Below are 16,959 nucleotides of genomic sequence, written 5' to 3'. Positions count from 1 at the left end.
CCCCCCCCCCCCCTTGGGCGTCGGAGATTCCATACAAACACCATGTCATCGTGGCCATCTTTTCCAAACCGGTTGTTGATTCTGCTTGAGCCTGGACACCTTCTCTATGCCAGTGCCCATGGTAAGCTCACCGTCTTCAGCTCCTGAAGCTGGAAAGATGCAATGGTACTGATCATTGGTAGCTTTTATCGTCACCGCCTTTCGATTTTTTGTCCTCCAGCACAATTCTCCATCCGCCTCGAATCTGAAGAAGGTCCGAGATGATGCTTTTTCTGCTTTCTGGACTAAAACCACTGGTAAAAGGCCCCACAACTGACGTCCCTAAAGCTCGCATCGAAGTTGAGTCCCTAATTGTGGTGTTTCTTGTCCAGCGCCGGTCGATCCACCTCCACCACCGGCGGGGTCGGCCACTCTCGTCCCACCAATCCTGTCTCGCGCCCATGGTGTTGTTCTGGACATCGGACCGGGTTCCGGTTCCTTCGTATCGCTTTTCGCCGACAATGCCAATATCAGTGCCATCTACGGCGCTGAGCCCACTCTCGGTCTTCATGTTCCATTGCAAAGCCGGATCAACGAAGCCAAACTCACGGATAAATACCATATCCTAAGCTGTTCGGCGGACAAGAAGGAATTGCTCGCTGCACTGGAGCGGGAAGGTGTCAGATCTGCGGGTGAAGGAGTCTTCGACACCATCGTCTGTATCCGTGTTCTGTGTTCGGTGCCTCACCTGGACGAAAGTGCTCGCGAATTGTATTCTCTCCTTCGTCCTGGAGGGGAGCTGATGGTTGTGGAGCATATCAAGAACCCCTGGACGAAGAATGGGAGCATCCTGGCGAGGCTGATGCAAATCATCTATCATCTCTTGGGTTGGAAATTTTTCCTTGCTGGATGCGAAATGAATCGAGATACTGCGGCGTCATTGAAGAGGGCGGGAGCTTGGGAAGCCGTTGACCTGAAGACACATTTTGAGTGGTCCGCCTTGCCCTATCTCGCGGGGACTTTGACGAAAAGAAAGTGAGGGAGTTCGTGGATGACCGGAGATCAGGAGGGCTGCCTTCATCAACGAAAGAAATCCTGCATACCTATTCGAGAGGAGGGATGAGACGAAAATAAACTCTCCGAATAATAATGACCCAAGGGCTGAGGGCTGCGGGTTGTCGGGACAGTGGGATGAAAATTTTGGTGGCTATGACTCGCATGGTAACCTGCCAATAAACATTTTTGAAACTTCGGGCTCTCGGCTACCGTCGCGAATTCGATGGGTGACTTCGGCCATTGTGTCCCATTATCGCTTCCATGCCATTCGTTCAACAGCTGGGAAGTGCCTCGGTACGTTAGTCAACGGAGAAGGAAATAGTACACACTAGAAGCGCATATAACATTCTTCTCAGGTGACCCAGCACATTGGCATTGACCAACTCGAATTTGAGCTGGTGAAGACGCGATGGGCAGTGTCATCAATGACAGATCTGTGCCACCGCTGATGGGATTGGTGCGAATGGCAGTTTTGATGCAGGTATGGCGTGAGTGGGAAAGTATATGCGCTTTTATCCGCACTCGGCTGCCATTCCAACTGGCTCACCTCTCTGAATCACCTTTGGCAGCACCCAAATTCGGGGTCAGGTGCTCTAATGAAATTAAAAGCACTCATGAATAATTCAACAGAAGGTTTTTTGGGGTCTTCCTTGAGGTAAGGCTACATAAACCTTTTGACGACGGTCGGGGCGATACGTTAAAGTGACATGACCCAAGACCATATCCAAACAACAACAGAACCCATCGAAAATTACTTTGAGCTCAATATGTTAGCACAATCACTTCGTCTATCCTTCTTCTATTTCTGGCTCGTCTTCATGGCGGGCCTCTTCTTTGGCTCAATCCGTGTACCATTTCTCCAACCGGCATTGGGCACACGGTACGCTGAACTCCTGGAAATGCCCATCATGGTTGTGATGATGTGGCAATCCGCGCAGCTCACCCTATGGCAACTTGAGGGAGGACACAGTGGGAAACATGCGTTCCTCACACCGGTGGCGATCGGAGCGCTCGCTCTACTGTGGCTGATGATCGTGGAACTCGCAACCACCGCGATCCTGAAGGGTGGATGGTGGAACGGCGTCAAGGTATATTTTGCCGGGCGGGATTCGGTGGCTGGGCCTGTTTACGCTCTTGCGGTACTGGCGTATGCAGTCATGCCGTGGTATATCTGGTACAACCAGAAACCAGACGAGGACAAGGCGATGTGGGAAGTTGATAAGGCGGCGGTAGAGGAAGATGAATATTGCAATCGGGGATGATGGGGCATGCGTGGGGAGGGCGTTTGTACGGCTGTGGAAGGAGTTAGGTTGATTACGATGCTGGACATCAGCCTTCACGGTTTCAGGCCTCCTGCTTTGCCGCCTCATCCTGATTGGGGCGCTCTCAAAATTCGAAACACTCATGCCGGGAAGGCCGCTGATGACGGCATGGTGATCATCGTAAGCAGACAAGGATGGGATATCATTTAATCGGACAGGTACGATCCATCAACGGTAAGATGCCTTTGGTTGTCGCTCACGGCCATTCGGAAAGTTGCAGGTATGATCCATCTCTGCGTCAAACCCACTCGTAGCCAATTTGGACGACAAAATCTCTCTTGCGACAAAACCGGGAGTCCTCGATGTTCGAAGAGACTGTCAATCCTTACCGAGTGAACCGGCCTTCAACAACATGAGTCCTCGATCCGAGTACCGTACGTTGCCCACAACGGAGGATCATCCTGAAAGGGCGCGAGAGGCGGACAGACGAGGAAACTTCATTGTGTCATGGGTGATAAGGTTGACTATCGGTGCAACCATGGTCCTCACTCTGGGTCACCTCATGCTGAAGATGGATCTTAATCATGCCCCAAGAGGGCCAGAAACTGTCGCAATGCGGTTCCAGCCGCGACGATGCAGTGTCTCGAGGTTGTCAATTCGACATTATGAGCTTTTCCTGGCTTCCGCCCGCTTGTTATGACGAGGCGTTAGCCATTGAGTTTGCTGGACTTCGAGGCTGGCAATATTTTCGGGATGAAAATCGAACGACGGGCATCCCGAGGAAAGAGGTGGCACTGGGACAATACGACCTCCTTTATGTCTCCACGGAGTACCATGTTCTGCATTGTACGTATATGTGGCGGAAAATGCATCGAGCTGTTTTGAAGGCCGCTCCCATCGACGGATACATTGGAGAATATAACCACACAAAGCATTGTGAGGAGGTGCTGGTCGGAGAGAGGACAAAGGACCTGAATTCCACTGCATTGATGGTGATGAAGGTTTCCCTCCTGTGGCTTTTGAGACAAGTCAAGGTATGTTCTCGACTTGGTTCAGGGAAGGATGAGATGGCCGCAGCCCTGATGGAGAGTCTGGATTGCTTGGGTTCATTACGATATGAAGTTAAGCGTGTACGATAGATCAGGTAGTAAGCGTGGTAGAAGATTGTCAGCTTGTTGTGGTAGAATTGTCACCCGATCATAAAAGACGAAACAGGCCAGCGTGTTTGTTTGCCATCGACATTCTCCAGCTCCAACCTTTTCCTGCTTCAAACTCCTACGCTTCACACCCTGCGTACCTCGATCACCAAGCCATCTACCTAATCAACGCCACAACGACCCTTTCCCTGTCATGACCAGCGTCGAAAGAACTGGCCTGAACTTTCGTCCTCCCTCCACATCTCGTACCGCTGGAGTCGCCGACTTCACTCCGCCCCATGTATCCTTCCTCCAAGGCAAGTGGTATGTCACCCATTCGACTCTTCCCATGTGGAAGTCGAACCGCAATGTCACCATCACCTACAAATCCCTCGATAACAATGTCGAAGTCATCGATGATCTCGTTGAATATCAACCCCTGAACTCGAACAAAACCAAGAGGGTGAAAGGAATTGACACACCAGATGCCGATACCACGGCCGCGTACAGTTGGCGAGGGAGAAGATTTCTAAAGATCGCTTCTAGCCACTGGCAGATTTTGGGCTACGGGGACGAGGATGGCGGATGGGTCGTCACATACTTCCAAAAGACACTCTTCACACCCGCGGGTGTAGATATATACGCTCGGCGAAAAGGAGGATTATCAGATGAACTTCTGGAGCAGATCAAAGGCGAGATAAGATCAATCAAAGATCACAAGATTCAAAGACTCGCTGAACTCATCTTTCCCATCCGGCACAACTGGTGAAGAGCATGGACATATCTTTGATCCTGGGTTCAAATCTATCCCAACTGGCGACTGAGTGAACAATTCGACCCTTCAAGATGATCGTACCATCCACCGTCAAGCAGTTCCTGTTCCGTGGCCGCCCATTTCTGGACCTTTCCTCCTTCTGTCGTCTTTAAATCCAGGTCTGCGAACTTGACATCAATCACCTCGACATCTCCTTCATCCGAACCCGGCTGCCTCTGCAGAGCAAGGAAAACACTGCAATCCCTTAATGCCATCGCGACGCCAAAGTCCTTGTCCTTAGGGTTTCGGAAATCCTCCAATCCAACAGACCCGTACTCTTTCTGCAGCGTCACCAAATGATTCAGAGCAGGCTGGACTTTCTCCTTAAACACTTCCACAAATTTCTCGACCCCTTCCTCGACGGGCCAAATATTCCCCAGGGCCCTCTCCAAGACCCCCGGCTCATCACTTCTCTCAACAAGCAAATCGAAAGGACAGAATCCCGAATCTCCTCGGCCTTGATGTTTTCGGGCCTGTCGGCGCATCGCATTCAGAGCGCATGTTCTGCAATTCTTCGCGTTGGCCGGCGCGCTGGGACTCTGCACCAACCACTTGGGCTTAAATTCGACGAGCCAGTCAATCCCAGGGCCCTGTAGATTTTGCATCAAAATCCCATGTTGCTCCTCCTCAAATACAGGGAGGTACACATGTCGTCTGTGATGATGCCGGATTTTGCCACTCGGGTTGCCCTCCGCGCTGACAGTATCCGTTGACAACGCCGATAAATCGACGTCGTCCATCTCCTTTAACTCGGCATTGGCGTTTTGCACCATTTCCGGCGTCAATCGATACAACACCTGCTCCATAAGCAGGTTCTCATGACCGGTGAATAGCGGGGCAATGCGATTCTGGAAATCTTCCATCACTTTGACCGTGGGTTTCGTGAAGGAGAGATCTTTGCGCAGCCGCATGACACAGCAGTGCGAATGATCCAGAAGTGACGGGGGGGAAAGCACGGAGACGCTGTAGATGATGTTTGCGGCTCCTTCGGCCAGATAGTGCAGTTGTAAGGTGGCAGATGTGAGGCTGGAAGGACAGCCGGCAGAAGGATGGTGCGACGCTGACATCTTGAGAGTTCTTCCCCCCTACGCTTTGACGATTCTTCCTGCAAATCAATACCCTCCTTTTTCTCGTTCTTTGCTCAAGATCCGCCAACAATGCAGAAGGAAACGATTTGAGGGTTACGCCGCTACTTTGATTTGGACGTGCTGGGTCAACGAAAAACCTTTGGCGTCGTAATCTTCTCACCTGGTTATTTACCTAGTTTCCTAACTTGGGCCCTAGCATGAGGACACGCAGACAACATTTTACGAACGCAAGATCAAAGTTCAGCTCGTCATGTTCGGAGCAATTACACCCCGCTCTCTTCAGGGTGATTGGTGAGGAGAAAAGCTTTCTCGGAGATAGTATCAAGTCGATTTTATCACCATCGTACTACTTTCATATATGGGAGGATTGTAATGAGACCTCGTCAATTCACCGAGGCCATATCACGAAGCCATTTAGTGTCATAAGCACAAACAACAACGAGAATTAGGGCAGGGACAGGATCTAGTGTCTTCCACGCCGGTTCGTTTACATCATTCTTGCTGTAAGCACTGGGAGAACGATTGAGTCCGTATCAGAAATAAAAAACGGAAAGGGGAGGGAAGCTTTAGAGTCGAGCATACTCTCCTGTTTTCTGCCTTGTCCACATCAACGCTTTCGCTTCCGGGTGATTCCGGACAACAGCATCCAGCATAATCTGCAATGGCTTCTACGACGGATCTTTCATCGCATCTCGCTCTGATCACCGGCGCGACAGGCGGGATCGGGCACGCAACCTCCCTCGCGCTCGCTCGCCTAGGCTGCTCCATCGCCGTGCACTACAACACGGCCTCCGACACGGCAGAATCGATCGTCTCTATACTGAAGTCCATGGGCGTGCGCGCGAGTGCGTTCCGCGCGAACCTCAGCTCCTACGCCGAAACACGCAACCTTCACGCCTCAGTTGTGCGAGAGATGGGACATCCTACCATCCTGTTCAACAACGCCGGCTTAACGATGGGGAAAAGCGGTGTCAAGGACATCAGTGAGATCACTGTCGAAGAGTTCGAGGAGACCTGGCGAGCGAACTGCGGGACGAGTTTCTTACTCACCCAGTTGTGTGTGCCTCCCATGGTGGAAAAGGGGTGGGGTCGAGTAATTTTTTGTTCCAGCGTTGCTGCATTCACGGGAGGTGTGGTTGGGCCGCATTACGCGTAGGTTTTGGCTTTCGGAGATTCCCTTCCCAGGGCTTTTGTTCTCGTCGACTGATTGAACTGGGTCTGTAGATCGTCTAAATCGGCGATGCATGGTCTCGTGCATTGGTTGGCGAATGCATATGCCAGCAAAGGTATAACGGTTAATGGCGTGGCGCCGGCGCTGATTGAGGGCACAAAGATGCTGCCGGGCAGTCAAGAATTAGCTGCCAGTAAGTACAGGTCTCACCCTCGATTTTGTCTTAAATAGCTTGTTGATATTGGAATGGAGGAGTTCCGGTGGGAAGGTTGGGGAAGCCGGAAGAGATTGCTGAGACCGTGATTTGGATCGTAAGGACCGCTTATGTGCATAACAAGGTCGTTGCTGTCGACGGTGGTATGTTCATCCAGTGACTTCGGTCAAGGTCGTACACACACGGGAAACGGTTGATCCATCTCAACCAGCAGCCTCTTTCTTTTTCCTCGCTTCTTCCTCCTTCTCCTTCTTCCGTTGAAGGAATCTCTCTCGAGCACTCATCTTGTCAGCCTCGCTGACCCTGCTTTTAGTTTTTTCTTGCTGTTCTTTCTCTTCTTCTATTTCAGCCTGTTTCTGCTTCTCCATCATCTCTTCAATCTGTCGTTCTATCACCCGTGACTGTCTCTCACGTTGAGCCTGACGAGCATCTTGCGCCTGAGAAGGTCTCCAGTATTCCCGAGGACGAGCCGACTCTTGTTTCGTCGCTGCTTGCTGCTCCTTTCCGGGCTTTTTAGGCGCCACATTCAGACCGGCGGATAGAAGTTGCCGCTTATCGACAACCTCACCTTCATCGTTGACCACGATTCTTGCTCCTTTCTCGTTCAGCTCTTCGGCAATCTTTGCATCCGATTTCTCTTCTTCTTTGATTTCCATATAGTCATCTATGCCACTCTCTTTCCTCTTGACAACGTCTTCTTCTGCCTGCTTGATCAATCGCATCCTTTCCTCGTCTTTCTCTAACATTCTCTTGTGAAACGCCGTCATCCCGCCTCCTTTCCGTCGACGCTCTTCTTCAGCTTCTTCCCGCTTCTTTTCTTCCTCTTCCATTCGTCTCACTTCCTCTTGCTGCCTCTTGTATGCGCCGGTCACAAACTTCTCCTTATCCGCAAACTCGTCTCCTTCGGCTTCTCTTTCACGCTGCAAAAGTTTCTCTCGCGCCCGTAGCTGGTCTCGTTTTCGAACTTCCGCGCTCTGCAGTAATGAACCAATGTACTTTGGGCCAGCCCCCTCTCCGGCACTGCCTGATTTCTTCTCTTTCGAGGCGTGGAATGTCTCATAGACAGCATCGTAATCGTATACTGAGGAATCTATCTTCGAAGCCTCCTCATCATGCAGTTTGGCTGTACGTAGTGCAGAGAGATTGGTGTATTTCTCCAAACCCGCCTTCGCAGTCTGCAGTCCCGGTTGTGAAATCTTTGGTGATTTTCTGGGAGGGTCTTCGTCTTCATTGTCATTTCCAAAGGCACTTATTGGTCGGAGGGGTTTTGAAGGCTTCTTTGCGCTGTTTTGCGGAGCATCGTGAGTTTGTGACACATCTTCGTCCTCATCGAAGAGAGCTTTGCGCTTTTGGGAGGATGTGGAAATTCTTGGTTGAGATTTTGCGCCATTGAGCCCAAAAGCTAGCGAAGACATATTGCTTTCTTGGAAACAGACGACATAAAAAGGGTAATACTCAATGCTGTGGACAACGGCGATGTGCTCTTGAATGCGGTCTCGCATTCTACATCACATGACTTATCGCAGCGTCACGTGGAGCCTATCCAAGGGCCAAACATGGGGAAGTGGAATTTACAGAGCAGTTCTTCAAGAGAAAGGGATCATATATTGCTAGACCGAGTAGAAACGACCGACATAGCTTCGAGTTCAATTTTCACTCGCCTGCCGTTTGTGCCTACAGCATGTGCTCGTATTTCGCGAATCGATCCACTCCGAACTTCCCGCCGCTCGAAGAGCACGTTCAGTTCACCACAAGCATGCCCAATGGACTCTGGCAGGCGCAAATATGTCCAGGTAAGGAGTGAAAAGTACATACCTACCCAGACGAATCCAGTCAAAGCGCAGAGATTCCGACTGTTCACTCCTATGAAGCGGGGCATTAATATGATATTCACGATACTTCCCTTGGAGCAGAAATCCAGTAGGCCGCCATCTTCAAGGTCAGACTCTGTTCCATGTCGGCTCTTGAAAGGTGGAAAGGCATAGGAGGAGTCTAATAGAGGCATCATCCACCCTGAGGAGGCCGTCATCATAACGATGGATATGGACCACGGAGGCCTTTCTGCGCTCCGGGTGGCTATGGTGAACTCTAGAGATGTCCAATTAACGGGAGAAAGTGGTCAAAAACGGTCAATAGATATCATAGGCTTGCACTGAGGGCTGTGGAGGTATTAAAGAGGAGATCAAGGGGAGACACATCCACCTCCTTATCCACTTCAACCTTCGAGACGTCATCAGGGACTATCGACAGCTTGAACGTTGCTCGTCATCTCGACTTATTGAATTGGCCGGAGATTTGGCAGAAGGGTACTTCGTCTGGTATCCATTTGCCAATATCTCCTCAGACTTATCCCCAACTTGATGTCTTGAGGCGAGGCAGAGTCGGCGAGTGGATGGCAATGCGTAGACTGCTAGATAAGCGGACCACTCGTCAAGTCAAGTCAGGATAGTATAGCTGTTCCTGCGACGCGATCCTGAGCGGACCACTCCTGCGAGATGGCATCCAGTGTGGTTTCCCATGTGTACTGGTCGAGGAGCGAGGAGATCAATCAATAGAACGGGTTGCTGTAGTCGTCCTCCTAACTTGTCAAATAGATTTCATCTTGACAGATCTTATCTTTGTGGCAAAAAGCCCACAAGGTTTGGAATGTGCCATGGACTGTGACAAAAGGTAATCACAATCGGTGGTAGAAACGAAGTGTTTTTGTTGCCTTGGTGAAGACATTTTGCGCTAGTCCTCTTCGAGACATATATTCCTTGGCGCCAAGCTCCTCGTCGCATCCTGCTGTATGTCTTTCGTCTTTCCTCCTTCCATACTCTATAACGCGACAACGGCGGACTACGACTGCATTGAAGGACTTTGACCGCTCTACGACAATGAACCCATGTTATCACACAACCGACACCAATCTCCATACCTGAGCCCGTCCTGGTGATTCGTTCGCATCTAATTTCCTCACGGGTCTCACATCATGTCCTACTATTTTGTCATCATTTCACCGACCGACTCGCCGCTCTTTGAATTGTCCTTTGGAACTTCCAAGGCTGGCGGTGACGGCATCGCCCGATTTCGCAATGGAGAAACATCTCGGTACATGAATCAATTCATTGTCCACGCTGCTCTGGACGTAGTGGAGGAGGTGCAATGGCTAAGCCCCAGTATGTGGCTCAAGGTCATCGACAACTATGCGCCAACGGACTCCCATATCAGTTGCTTTATCACGGGCACCAACGTCCGCTTTATGCTTCTTCATCAGCCGTCGGCAATGACCAGTGCTTCTGCTGGGAGTCGATCCTCTACCATATCTTCAACATCTATTCCTCAGAATCCCACCAGTCCTCAAACCGAGGAAGCCATTCGGCAATTTATGAATGAAGTCTTCGAACTCTGGGTCAAAACATTGATGAATCCGTTCTTCAGCATCGGAACTCCCATTAAAAGCCCTGTCTTTAGACAGCGTGTCTCTGCAGCAGGTCGAAAATGGCTTTAATGACTTTGAAACGGAACCATGCAGGATTAAGAAAGCTGTGGCTGGGCTTATCGGCATATCACGATTCACGATTTCATTGTCAGGCCTGGAGATGGTAAACAAGGCTATTGCCTTACTGGCCGTTTGTTCTTGGCTTAGCTCTTTTTTTGCCTCCATCTGGGCATCATTGTGCTAGTTGAATCTCTAGTACTGGTGGTGCTAGTTGCCGTCGACCCCGACACCGCTCGGGGTGGAAACAGTATGAATACCGAGGTATGAATCGGCCTGACTTGTACAAAATGGCGTACATTGCCCCAATGAAACAGGGCAGGACGATGGCACCACTGCGGTAATGAAATTGTTTATACCAGGCTCCATCACCTTTTGGTGGTTATAGGGGATTGATATTGCTCGGGGCGAGATTGAAAGTTGCTGAAAGTCAAGTTCACAAATCGATCCCGGCGCTGTTTGTCTCTTGAGGAAGTCTGCCGCACGCTGAAGAACGAATGGAAAGATTCATCCAAAGACAATTTTTATCTGCTCCAGGCGATGTTTGCCTCGTTTGCGGTCGCGCTGGGGATCTGACCCCCCCGGTCGACAACATCTCTCAGAAGATTGATTTCCACAGAAACAAACGCTTCTTGACCCACTCCAAGTGCACACACATTCTTGCTCTCCCGTATTTCTCACCGATGCGGTCACCGGTGAAAGGAAAGCCATCTCCTGCTCTACCACTTGGTGGCCTTCGAAACTTAACTCACCTCCTCTTCCCGTCCCTACTTTACTCAATCCTGCCGTTTTTGCAACCCCGAAATATACTCCCGAATTCGACGTCTGGCTTGGGTGACACCAGTATCAGGTAGCCTTCCTCTTACCTCTGATCAACATTGAGCACCATGACAGCTCCGCGCGTCATCTATTTTAAAGCGCCGAACCGGGCGACTTGATCTCCATCGAGAAAGTAATGTACATTGGTCTGGATGGAATGGAGGAACGACCGTGGCCAACTTTGCAAGAGCCGGGAAGATAACGATTCGCCAAATGTGCCAGCCGTGCCACAGTAATCGCAAGAATTCTATTTGATCATGTCCAGAGGGAATGGTGAAACGTCGTTGAACGAGATCTCAACTACCCACAAAACGTCCCTAATTGCTTTTACCGCGACACTCAACGACTAATTTTCCGCCCACGACTGCTTGGATATTCTCGCACTCACAAGAAAAACAAGACCGATCAGCTGGAGAATATCAGAACCTCGTGGATGCTCTTTCACGGCTTTCTGAAGATACTGTCATTACTGAGCTTCTAGGGCAGGCGCGCACCGCTCACAGATCTCGTAAACCGTTCATGTCAACCTATCGCCGCCTTCCACTGCGTCCCTTACCCGCTTATGTGAAATTGGTGGTTCGTGCAATTTGACCCATCAAGGTTGGCGAGAAAACCACACTCGCATACCACGAAGGTTTTGGGAAAAGGTGCAACCACTACCAACCGAAGATCCAGAACAAATTCATATTCGACTACAAAATGTGATGCCTCTGTTTTGCCGAAGAGGAAAATTTCAATTTACCAAACATTTGACGTTTCAAGAGTTCGATATGAATTAGGAACTCTTGGAAGATTTGATGTCCATGATGAACCGCAAAGACAATGTGTACCATTGCCTGCAAGTCGTTGATGGTGGAGTTGAAGAACTTCCTGTCGTTGTCGCTGTCCCTATCGCCCGTCAACAAAAAGAAGCAAAGCCCAGAAAGAAGGACGAGGCTGCGTGGCCGTCTCCGTATGCCGTGAGGCAAGAAAGAAGACGCCATGTCCTCTGCGTCATCTTCACCGGCTTCGGAGGTGAAGGCCTCGTTGCCGAAATTTGACGGCCCCCTCCTCTGCCCTTCTGGTACCTCGGATGTCGCCCGCAGACAAGCGTGGCTTGCTAGTAGTGCTGCCAAGGAGACCATCGTCCATGGACCCCCGGACGTTGGCCACTTGCTCGCGGCCAAGGATGGCATCGGCACGAAGTCGTCCTGGTTCGTGCTTAGGGAACGCGACGACTCGGCCCCCGGCCGAGTTGAGCGTTAGATGGAGGTGTTCGAGCTGAGCAAGCCGCTCGCTCGAAAGGCGAGGGCCTATTCCTTTCGGAATGACAGCGGCCGGAAGGATTGGTTGAAGACCGCCGATGTCTGAGGATCTCGGTATGGTTCCGATTGTCATTGTCCTTCGCGTGCATGTGTATGGCCTTTTTCCTCGGTCGGTGGTGTCTTGCGGTTCTGAAATGGCACGCTTTCCATTTTTTAAATGACCAAATAAAAAAAGAACTTCTTTTTTTAACGTATGATTATATGAGATCCGTTGTCCGCTAAATGAGAACTGGAGCAAATGAAAATACCCTTGGTTGAGCTGAACTTATGTTTCTGCCTTCCCTATCCTTGTATAGGTGCAACACGAGGCTGTAATGACGAGGCTGCGAGTTTCCTTCGGATAAATTTTTCTTGGCAGACAGTAAAATTTTTCCGACATTCGAGAAAACAACCCCTTCAATTGACCACCTCCATCACAGACACGGCTGCAAAGGTGCACGGCCTAGCAAGAACACCGTGGTATGCTCCTTCTTGAGATGGGGAATCTTTCTACGTAATAGAAAGTTTTCATCCTTGAAATCACGACGCATTCGCACCTTGTCGACCCACGCCAAGAAATACCATCGATATGAGTATGAAGGGAAGCTGAACGACAACTCACTCTCCTTCACGATATCACTACCAACACAATACGCAATACAAACTTGGCGAGACAAGAAGATGTCCCATTCAAAACACAACACATCACTTGCCTTCTTCACTTCGCATGAACGCTCACTTCTCCGCTCAAGCTGGGGAAGCCAATCGGCCCGACTCACGCGCGACTCGTTTCTGCCCGTCGGCTACTGCCGGCTATGTCTTAGCTATGCACGGAATCCGGTGGCGTGTGCTGGTGCTGGCGAGAACACCATCGTCAACACCGACGGCACAAGCAGAGGTAAAGGCGAGGGGAAGGGTAGAGTGAAGGTCCATCTATTCTGTCGCGAGTGTGCGCTAAACGATCTCGTCGCGCAGAGGAAGGAGATCAAGCGTCTCGAGCGCGAGGAGGAGGTTCGCGAGCAGGAAGAACGGGACTCGAAGGCTCGTGAGCAAGAAGAACAGCGACGGAGGGATGTTGAGATGTTTGAGCGTGCGGAGGCCGGATTCGAGGATGACATGGAGAGTGGGATCCGAGGTGTCAAGAGGAAACGGCAGGCTGAGGAGATGCATGCTTCTACTGCTAGCTCACTGTCGCGGAGAGATGAGCATGGGGAGAAAAAGGCCAAGCCTTCTTCTAATTCTGCTTTGTCTTCAGAGGCCAGTTTCTGGATCCCGGGCTCTGAGGCGCTTTCCACTTCTGTATCGAAAATTACGTCGACTTCCAAAAAGCAGAAACTACATCCTCTCTGCCCTGCATCCACGCCGGAGACCAAACACGCATACTCGCTGAAGACACTCATCAATGTGTCTTTTGCGGAGAGCAACGAGACGAACACGAGCACCGACGAACCGACACGGATATGTCCAAGTTGCAAGAAGGCGCTGACCAATACGTCAAGACCAATGCTCGGGACAGCGGAGGGATGTGGCCATGTTCTTTGTGGTGGGTGTGTGGATGTAATTCGGAAGACTGAACAAGGGATTCGGTGTTTTGTCTGCGAGGCCGATTTGAGTGGTGGCAATACTCCAGAGGAAAGTATACGAGCCAGGGAAGAAGGGGACAGGGAAACAGGGAGTGGGAAGACAAAATGTCATGAGAAAGATAGACAAAAGAAAGACAAGGAAAAGAAAGCGGGCAGGCTTGTGGAGCTCAGTTGCGGAGGCACCGGGTTTGCTAGGGGAGGAGCGAATGTTGCGAAACGAGACGGCGTGGCTTTTCAATGCTAGCCATTCAGTTAAGTGACCTACATTGGAAGTCCGTCGGAGCAGGAGATGACATGACAGGGTCCAAATAGAGTAGGTATCACAGAGCGACTTGGACGTGGAGAATAAAAGATTGCATATCCGGTTTTGGGGTATCACTCATGCCAGCCCTCCAACGTGTGAAATACTAAGAGCCGCCCTCCCATCTGAAGAAAGGGAAGAAATTGGCTCACCAATGACCTGGTGCGAAACATGTTTGCCGTCGAAAGCATCCGGATAAGAATCCATCCGTTCAACGTCGTCCACGACCCGTTCGTATCATTCAATTCCATCCCAAACATTCCAACCTGGACTGACACCGATCCAAATTCAACAGAATTGTCTTGTCATGAACACTGATCTGAAGGCGGAACAAAATACCGAACACGGATCCGCTTTTTTTCGTCAGAACTTGTTGCTGAAGAATAAACCCGAAGCATGAATGTCATCCCATCCGTACCATGCATGCAGTACCAAAACTAATAAAACGCTGGGGAGTCAAAAAGCCTTCACCAGAAAACCTTATATAACGCAAAGAATATCAAAACGTCTCACTCAAGTCATAACCTTCCTTTACATCATTCAATTGACGGGATGGGGGCCTCATATCGCCAGCCATACTGTCAACACGAACAATACCAGAGCTTTGTCGTCGAGTAAGACTGGGTAATTTGCTTGTGGCCCCTCCAAGACTGGTCCGTTTAACAGGGCTGGGGATGGAAGAGCCAACATCGCTGGTCCGTTTGGCGAAAGTCGTCCGTCTCGGAGTCGGGGTCGTTGCATCTTTAAAGTCTGTCGCTGTCACATCGATATTCTCTTCGTCTAGCACACCATCGTATCCGTAACTGCTTAGACTGCTCTTCGGCCGAACTCGGTCTGTCGACGCGTTCGGGGCAAAATTCGACCCGACCCCACTACCCAAGGGGGCACGGATACCAGTCACACTTGCCCGACTACCCGGACGGCTATGGCTTGGCGCAAAGGAGGACCGCCCTGATATACCACTTGTTCGGGATGATGGCCTGAATGGTGGTGCAGCCATGTCTGTCCTCGTGGGAGACGGGGGCTGTTGTGGTTGACCCAATGAGGAACGGCTTGGCTTGGACTTGGGTATGGAAGGAGTCTCTTGTGCCTTGTCAGGTAGCGAGTCCGTCCCGCTGCCCACCGTCCGTTTTCGACTACGGACAGTGACCGAGGATGGAATATGATTTCCCAGCGCCGATCCACTTCTCGGAGACATTCTCGGCGGAGTGTTTACCGGAGCTGGGAGCTTCGATCTGGCCGTTTGTACCCGCTCTTCCAATTTCTGCATCTTCCCGCGCAAGTTCCGGAGATGAATGATCGATGTGGAGTGAGGCAATCCTGCAGGTCGTTGTGGTACATTTCCGGGTCTTGACAAGCTTTGTCGAAGTGAAGATGAAGGTCCCGTTCGTGCCAACGTCGGGATTGATGGGCCACGAGCATGGTTATTTGGTTTGGAGGTCGAGGCCGCCGTAGAGGGACGTTGGATTGAGGGATTGCTAGTCGTCGACAGCCGGGTCTTGGGGATTCCTGGTGTCGCAAAAGATTTGGCAGCATTGGCCGACTTGTCTGAAATCGGTGGTGATGGAGGAGTGGGCGTATCAGAAAGTCCGGAAGACGACGCCGTCTGGGCCGGTGGAGTGTCGAAGGTGGGTGACGATGCATTGGTAGTGGTGGGTGATAATTCCGAACGAGGAGAGGCTGAAATCGCAATAGGTTGCAGGGTCAGGTTCTTTTCAGGTCGCGCGGCGCTCTCAATTGCCTTTCTGAGCTTCTCTTTGGTGATATCAGTCTCGATCTTGAGGTCCGATAATTCATCCCTCAACCTTTGTGCTTCGATTCGGAGATCTTCTCGTTCTTGGTCTCCGGTTCGTATTTCTTCCTCTAACAAGACGCTTCGTTCGATAGCCTGATTGTATTTTGATTCCATATCTTCCAGAGAAGACTCCGTGTTTCGTTGCTTTCTCTCATAGTCATCATTGGCCACTTCGATGTCGCGAAGTCGCATCGTGAGGGTTCGGTTGGTGTCTCGGAGCTCGGTGATTTCTTTCTGTAGCGCATTTTGGACGTTTGAGGCCTCTGTTTTGGATTGCTTGTATTTGGTCTTCCATTCGTCAACTTCGTACTGGAGGTTGGTCGTCTTCTCCTTTAACTGGCGTTCGCGCTTTTCGGATGCCTCTATATCCTTTTCAAGTTCGGCTTCAAGATCTTTGCTCGAGGCTTGAAAGTCGGCAAGTTCAGCCTCTAGTAGTTCGTATTGCGCTTTGTAGTATTTCAAGGAGTCCTCGAGGGAGGTGCTGGGGCCAGGCGGCGATGAGGGGACGCCGTCGGAAAGGGGCATGGTCGCGTCGGGGAGGTCGAGTCGATTGTCGTAATGCGGTCGCTGGATATGGGTGCTGGGGTTGAATGGATGAATGTTGAGATTCTCAATTAGATGCCATGTGTCCGGGTTGGTTGTTTGTAGTCGTTGGTGCCTGTTACAAGTCAGAGCGGTGAGGGCGTTGGGGGTGTTGTTGTTGATTTCAATAGTTGTAGTGTCCTGAATGTCCCCAAAATTATGCTGCCACGGTTAGTATCACTGCTGGCGCTGGTGCCGGTGGTGGTTGTCGCTGAGGTCAGAAATATTGGCAAGATCTGGGACGCATCTTGAATGTTGGCTGCGGTGTCAACATTCTAGTCACGAGGGAGAGCCCCTTGCGCAGCAACAAACTAATGCCAAGGCCCACCACCCCTCAGCCTGCAGATTGCTTTTACTCACACAACTCTTTCTTCTCTACCGTCTGGCCGTGGTACAGA

At 50.8% G+C, this 16,959-nt stretch overlaps 11 protein-coding genes across 11 annotated transcripts; 8 read left to right on the top strand and 3 right to left on the bottom strand.

The window, feature by feature from the left end:
- Window positions 1–42: 42 nt before the first annotated feature.
- On the top strand, window positions 43–1,018 carry Z518_07396 (uncharacterized protein; the record flags this gene model as incomplete). Its single annotated transcript, XM_013415525.1, has 3 exons — window positions 43–121; window positions 183–296; window positions 372–1,018. The coding sequence occupies 3 exons, from the start codon at window positions 43–45 to the stop codon at window positions 1,016–1,018; spliced, it is 840 nt and encodes a 279-aa protein (XP_013270979.1).
- Window positions 1,019–1,802: 784 nt separating this feature from the next.
- Window positions 1,803–2,297, top strand: Z518_07395 (uncharacterized protein; the record flags this gene model as incomplete). Its single annotated transcript, XM_013415524.1, has 1 exon — window positions 1,803–2,297. One exon carries the CDS (start codon window positions 1,803–1,805, stop codon window positions 2,295–2,297), a length of 495 nt encoding a protein of 164 aa, XP_013270978.1.
- Window positions 2,298–2,881: 584 nt separating this feature from the next.
- Window positions 2,882–3,436, top strand: Z518_07394 (uncharacterized protein; the record flags this gene model as incomplete). Its single annotated transcript, XM_013415523.1, has 1 exon — window positions 2,882–3,436. One exon carries the CDS (start codon window positions 2,882–2,884, stop codon window positions 3,434–3,436), a length of 555 nt encoding a protein of 184 aa, XP_013270977.1.
- Window positions 3,437–3,647: 211 nt separating this feature from the next.
- On the top strand, window positions 3,648–4,202 carry Z518_07393 (uncharacterized protein; the record flags this gene model as incomplete). The annotated part of the gene is made up of 1 exon (XM_013415522.1): window positions 3,648–4,202. One exon carries the CDS (start codon window positions 3,648–3,650, stop codon window positions 4,200–4,202), a length of 555 nt encoding a protein of 184 aa, XP_013270976.1.
- A 35-nt stretch (window positions 4,203–4,237) lies between these two features.
- Z518_07392 (uncharacterized protein) lies at window positions 4,238–5,314 on the bottom strand (the record flags this gene model as incomplete). The annotated part of the gene is made up of 1 exon (XM_013415521.1): window positions 4,238–5,314. The coding sequence occupies one exon, from the start codon at window positions 5,312–5,314 to the stop codon at window positions 4,238–4,240; it is 1,077 nt and encodes a 358-aa protein (XP_013270975.1).
- Window positions 5,315–5,996: 682 nt separating this feature from the next.
- Window positions 5,997–6,880, top strand: Z518_07391 (uncharacterized protein; the record flags this gene model as incomplete). The annotated part of the gene is made up of 3 exons (XM_013415520.1): window positions 5,997–6,487; window positions 6,560–6,699; window positions 6,759–6,880. 3 exons carry the CDS (start codon window positions 5,997–5,999, stop codon window positions 6,878–6,880), a joined length of 753 nt encoding a protein of 250 aa, XP_013270974.1.
- Window positions 6,881–6,923: 43 nt separating this feature from the next.
- Z518_07390 (uncharacterized protein) lies at window positions 6,924–8,135 on the bottom strand (the record flags this gene model as incomplete). Its single annotated transcript, XM_013415519.1, has 1 exon — window positions 6,924–8,135. One exon carries the CDS (start codon window positions 8,133–8,135, stop codon window positions 6,924–6,926), a length of 1,212 nt encoding a protein of 403 aa, XP_013270973.1.
- Window positions 8,136–9,691: 1,556 nt separating this feature from the next.
- Window positions 9,692–10,210, top strand: Z518_07389 (uncharacterized protein; the record flags this gene model as incomplete). The annotated part of the gene is made up of 1 exon (XM_013415518.1): window positions 9,692–10,210. The coding sequence occupies one exon, from the start codon at window positions 9,692–9,694 to the stop codon at window positions 10,208–10,210; it is 519 nt and encodes a 172-aa protein (XP_013270972.1).
- Window positions 10,211–11,998: 1,788 nt separating this feature from the next.
- Z518_07388 (uncharacterized protein) lies at window positions 11,999–12,262 on the top strand (the record flags this gene model as incomplete). The annotated part of the gene is made up of 1 exon (XM_013415517.1): window positions 11,999–12,262. The coding sequence occupies one exon, from the start codon at window positions 11,999–12,001 to the stop codon at window positions 12,260–12,262; it is 264 nt and encodes an 87-aa protein (XP_013270971.1).
- A 719-nt stretch (window positions 12,263–12,981) lies between these two features.
- Window positions 12,982–14,127, top strand: Z518_07387 (uncharacterized protein; the record flags this gene model as incomplete). The annotated part of the gene is made up of 1 exon (XM_013415516.1): window positions 12,982–14,127. The coding sequence occupies one exon, from the start codon at window positions 12,982–12,984 to the stop codon at window positions 14,125–14,127; it is 1,146 nt and encodes a 381-aa protein (XP_013270970.1).
- Window positions 14,128–14,683: 556 nt separating this feature from the next.
- Window positions 14,684–16,504, bottom strand: Z518_07386 (uncharacterized protein; the record flags this gene model as incomplete). Its single annotated transcript, XM_013415515.1, has 1 exon — window positions 14,684–16,504. One exon carries the CDS (start codon window positions 16,502–16,504, stop codon window positions 14,684–14,686), a length of 1,821 nt encoding a protein of 606 aa, XP_013270969.1.
- Window positions 16,505–16,959: the final 455 nt, after the last annotated feature.

Source organism: Rhinocladiella mackenziei (assembly GCF_000835555.1).
Source record: "Rhinocladiella mackenziei CBS 650.93 unplaced genomic scaffold supercont1.5, whole genome shotgun sequence".
NCBI lineage: Eukaryota > Fungi > Ascomycota > Eurotiomycetes > Chaetothyriales > Herpotrichiellaceae > Rhinocladiella > Rhinocladiella mackenziei.
The sequence above is the reverse complement of the archived record's forward strand: the minus strand, read 5'-3'. Positions and strand labels throughout refer to the sequence as shown.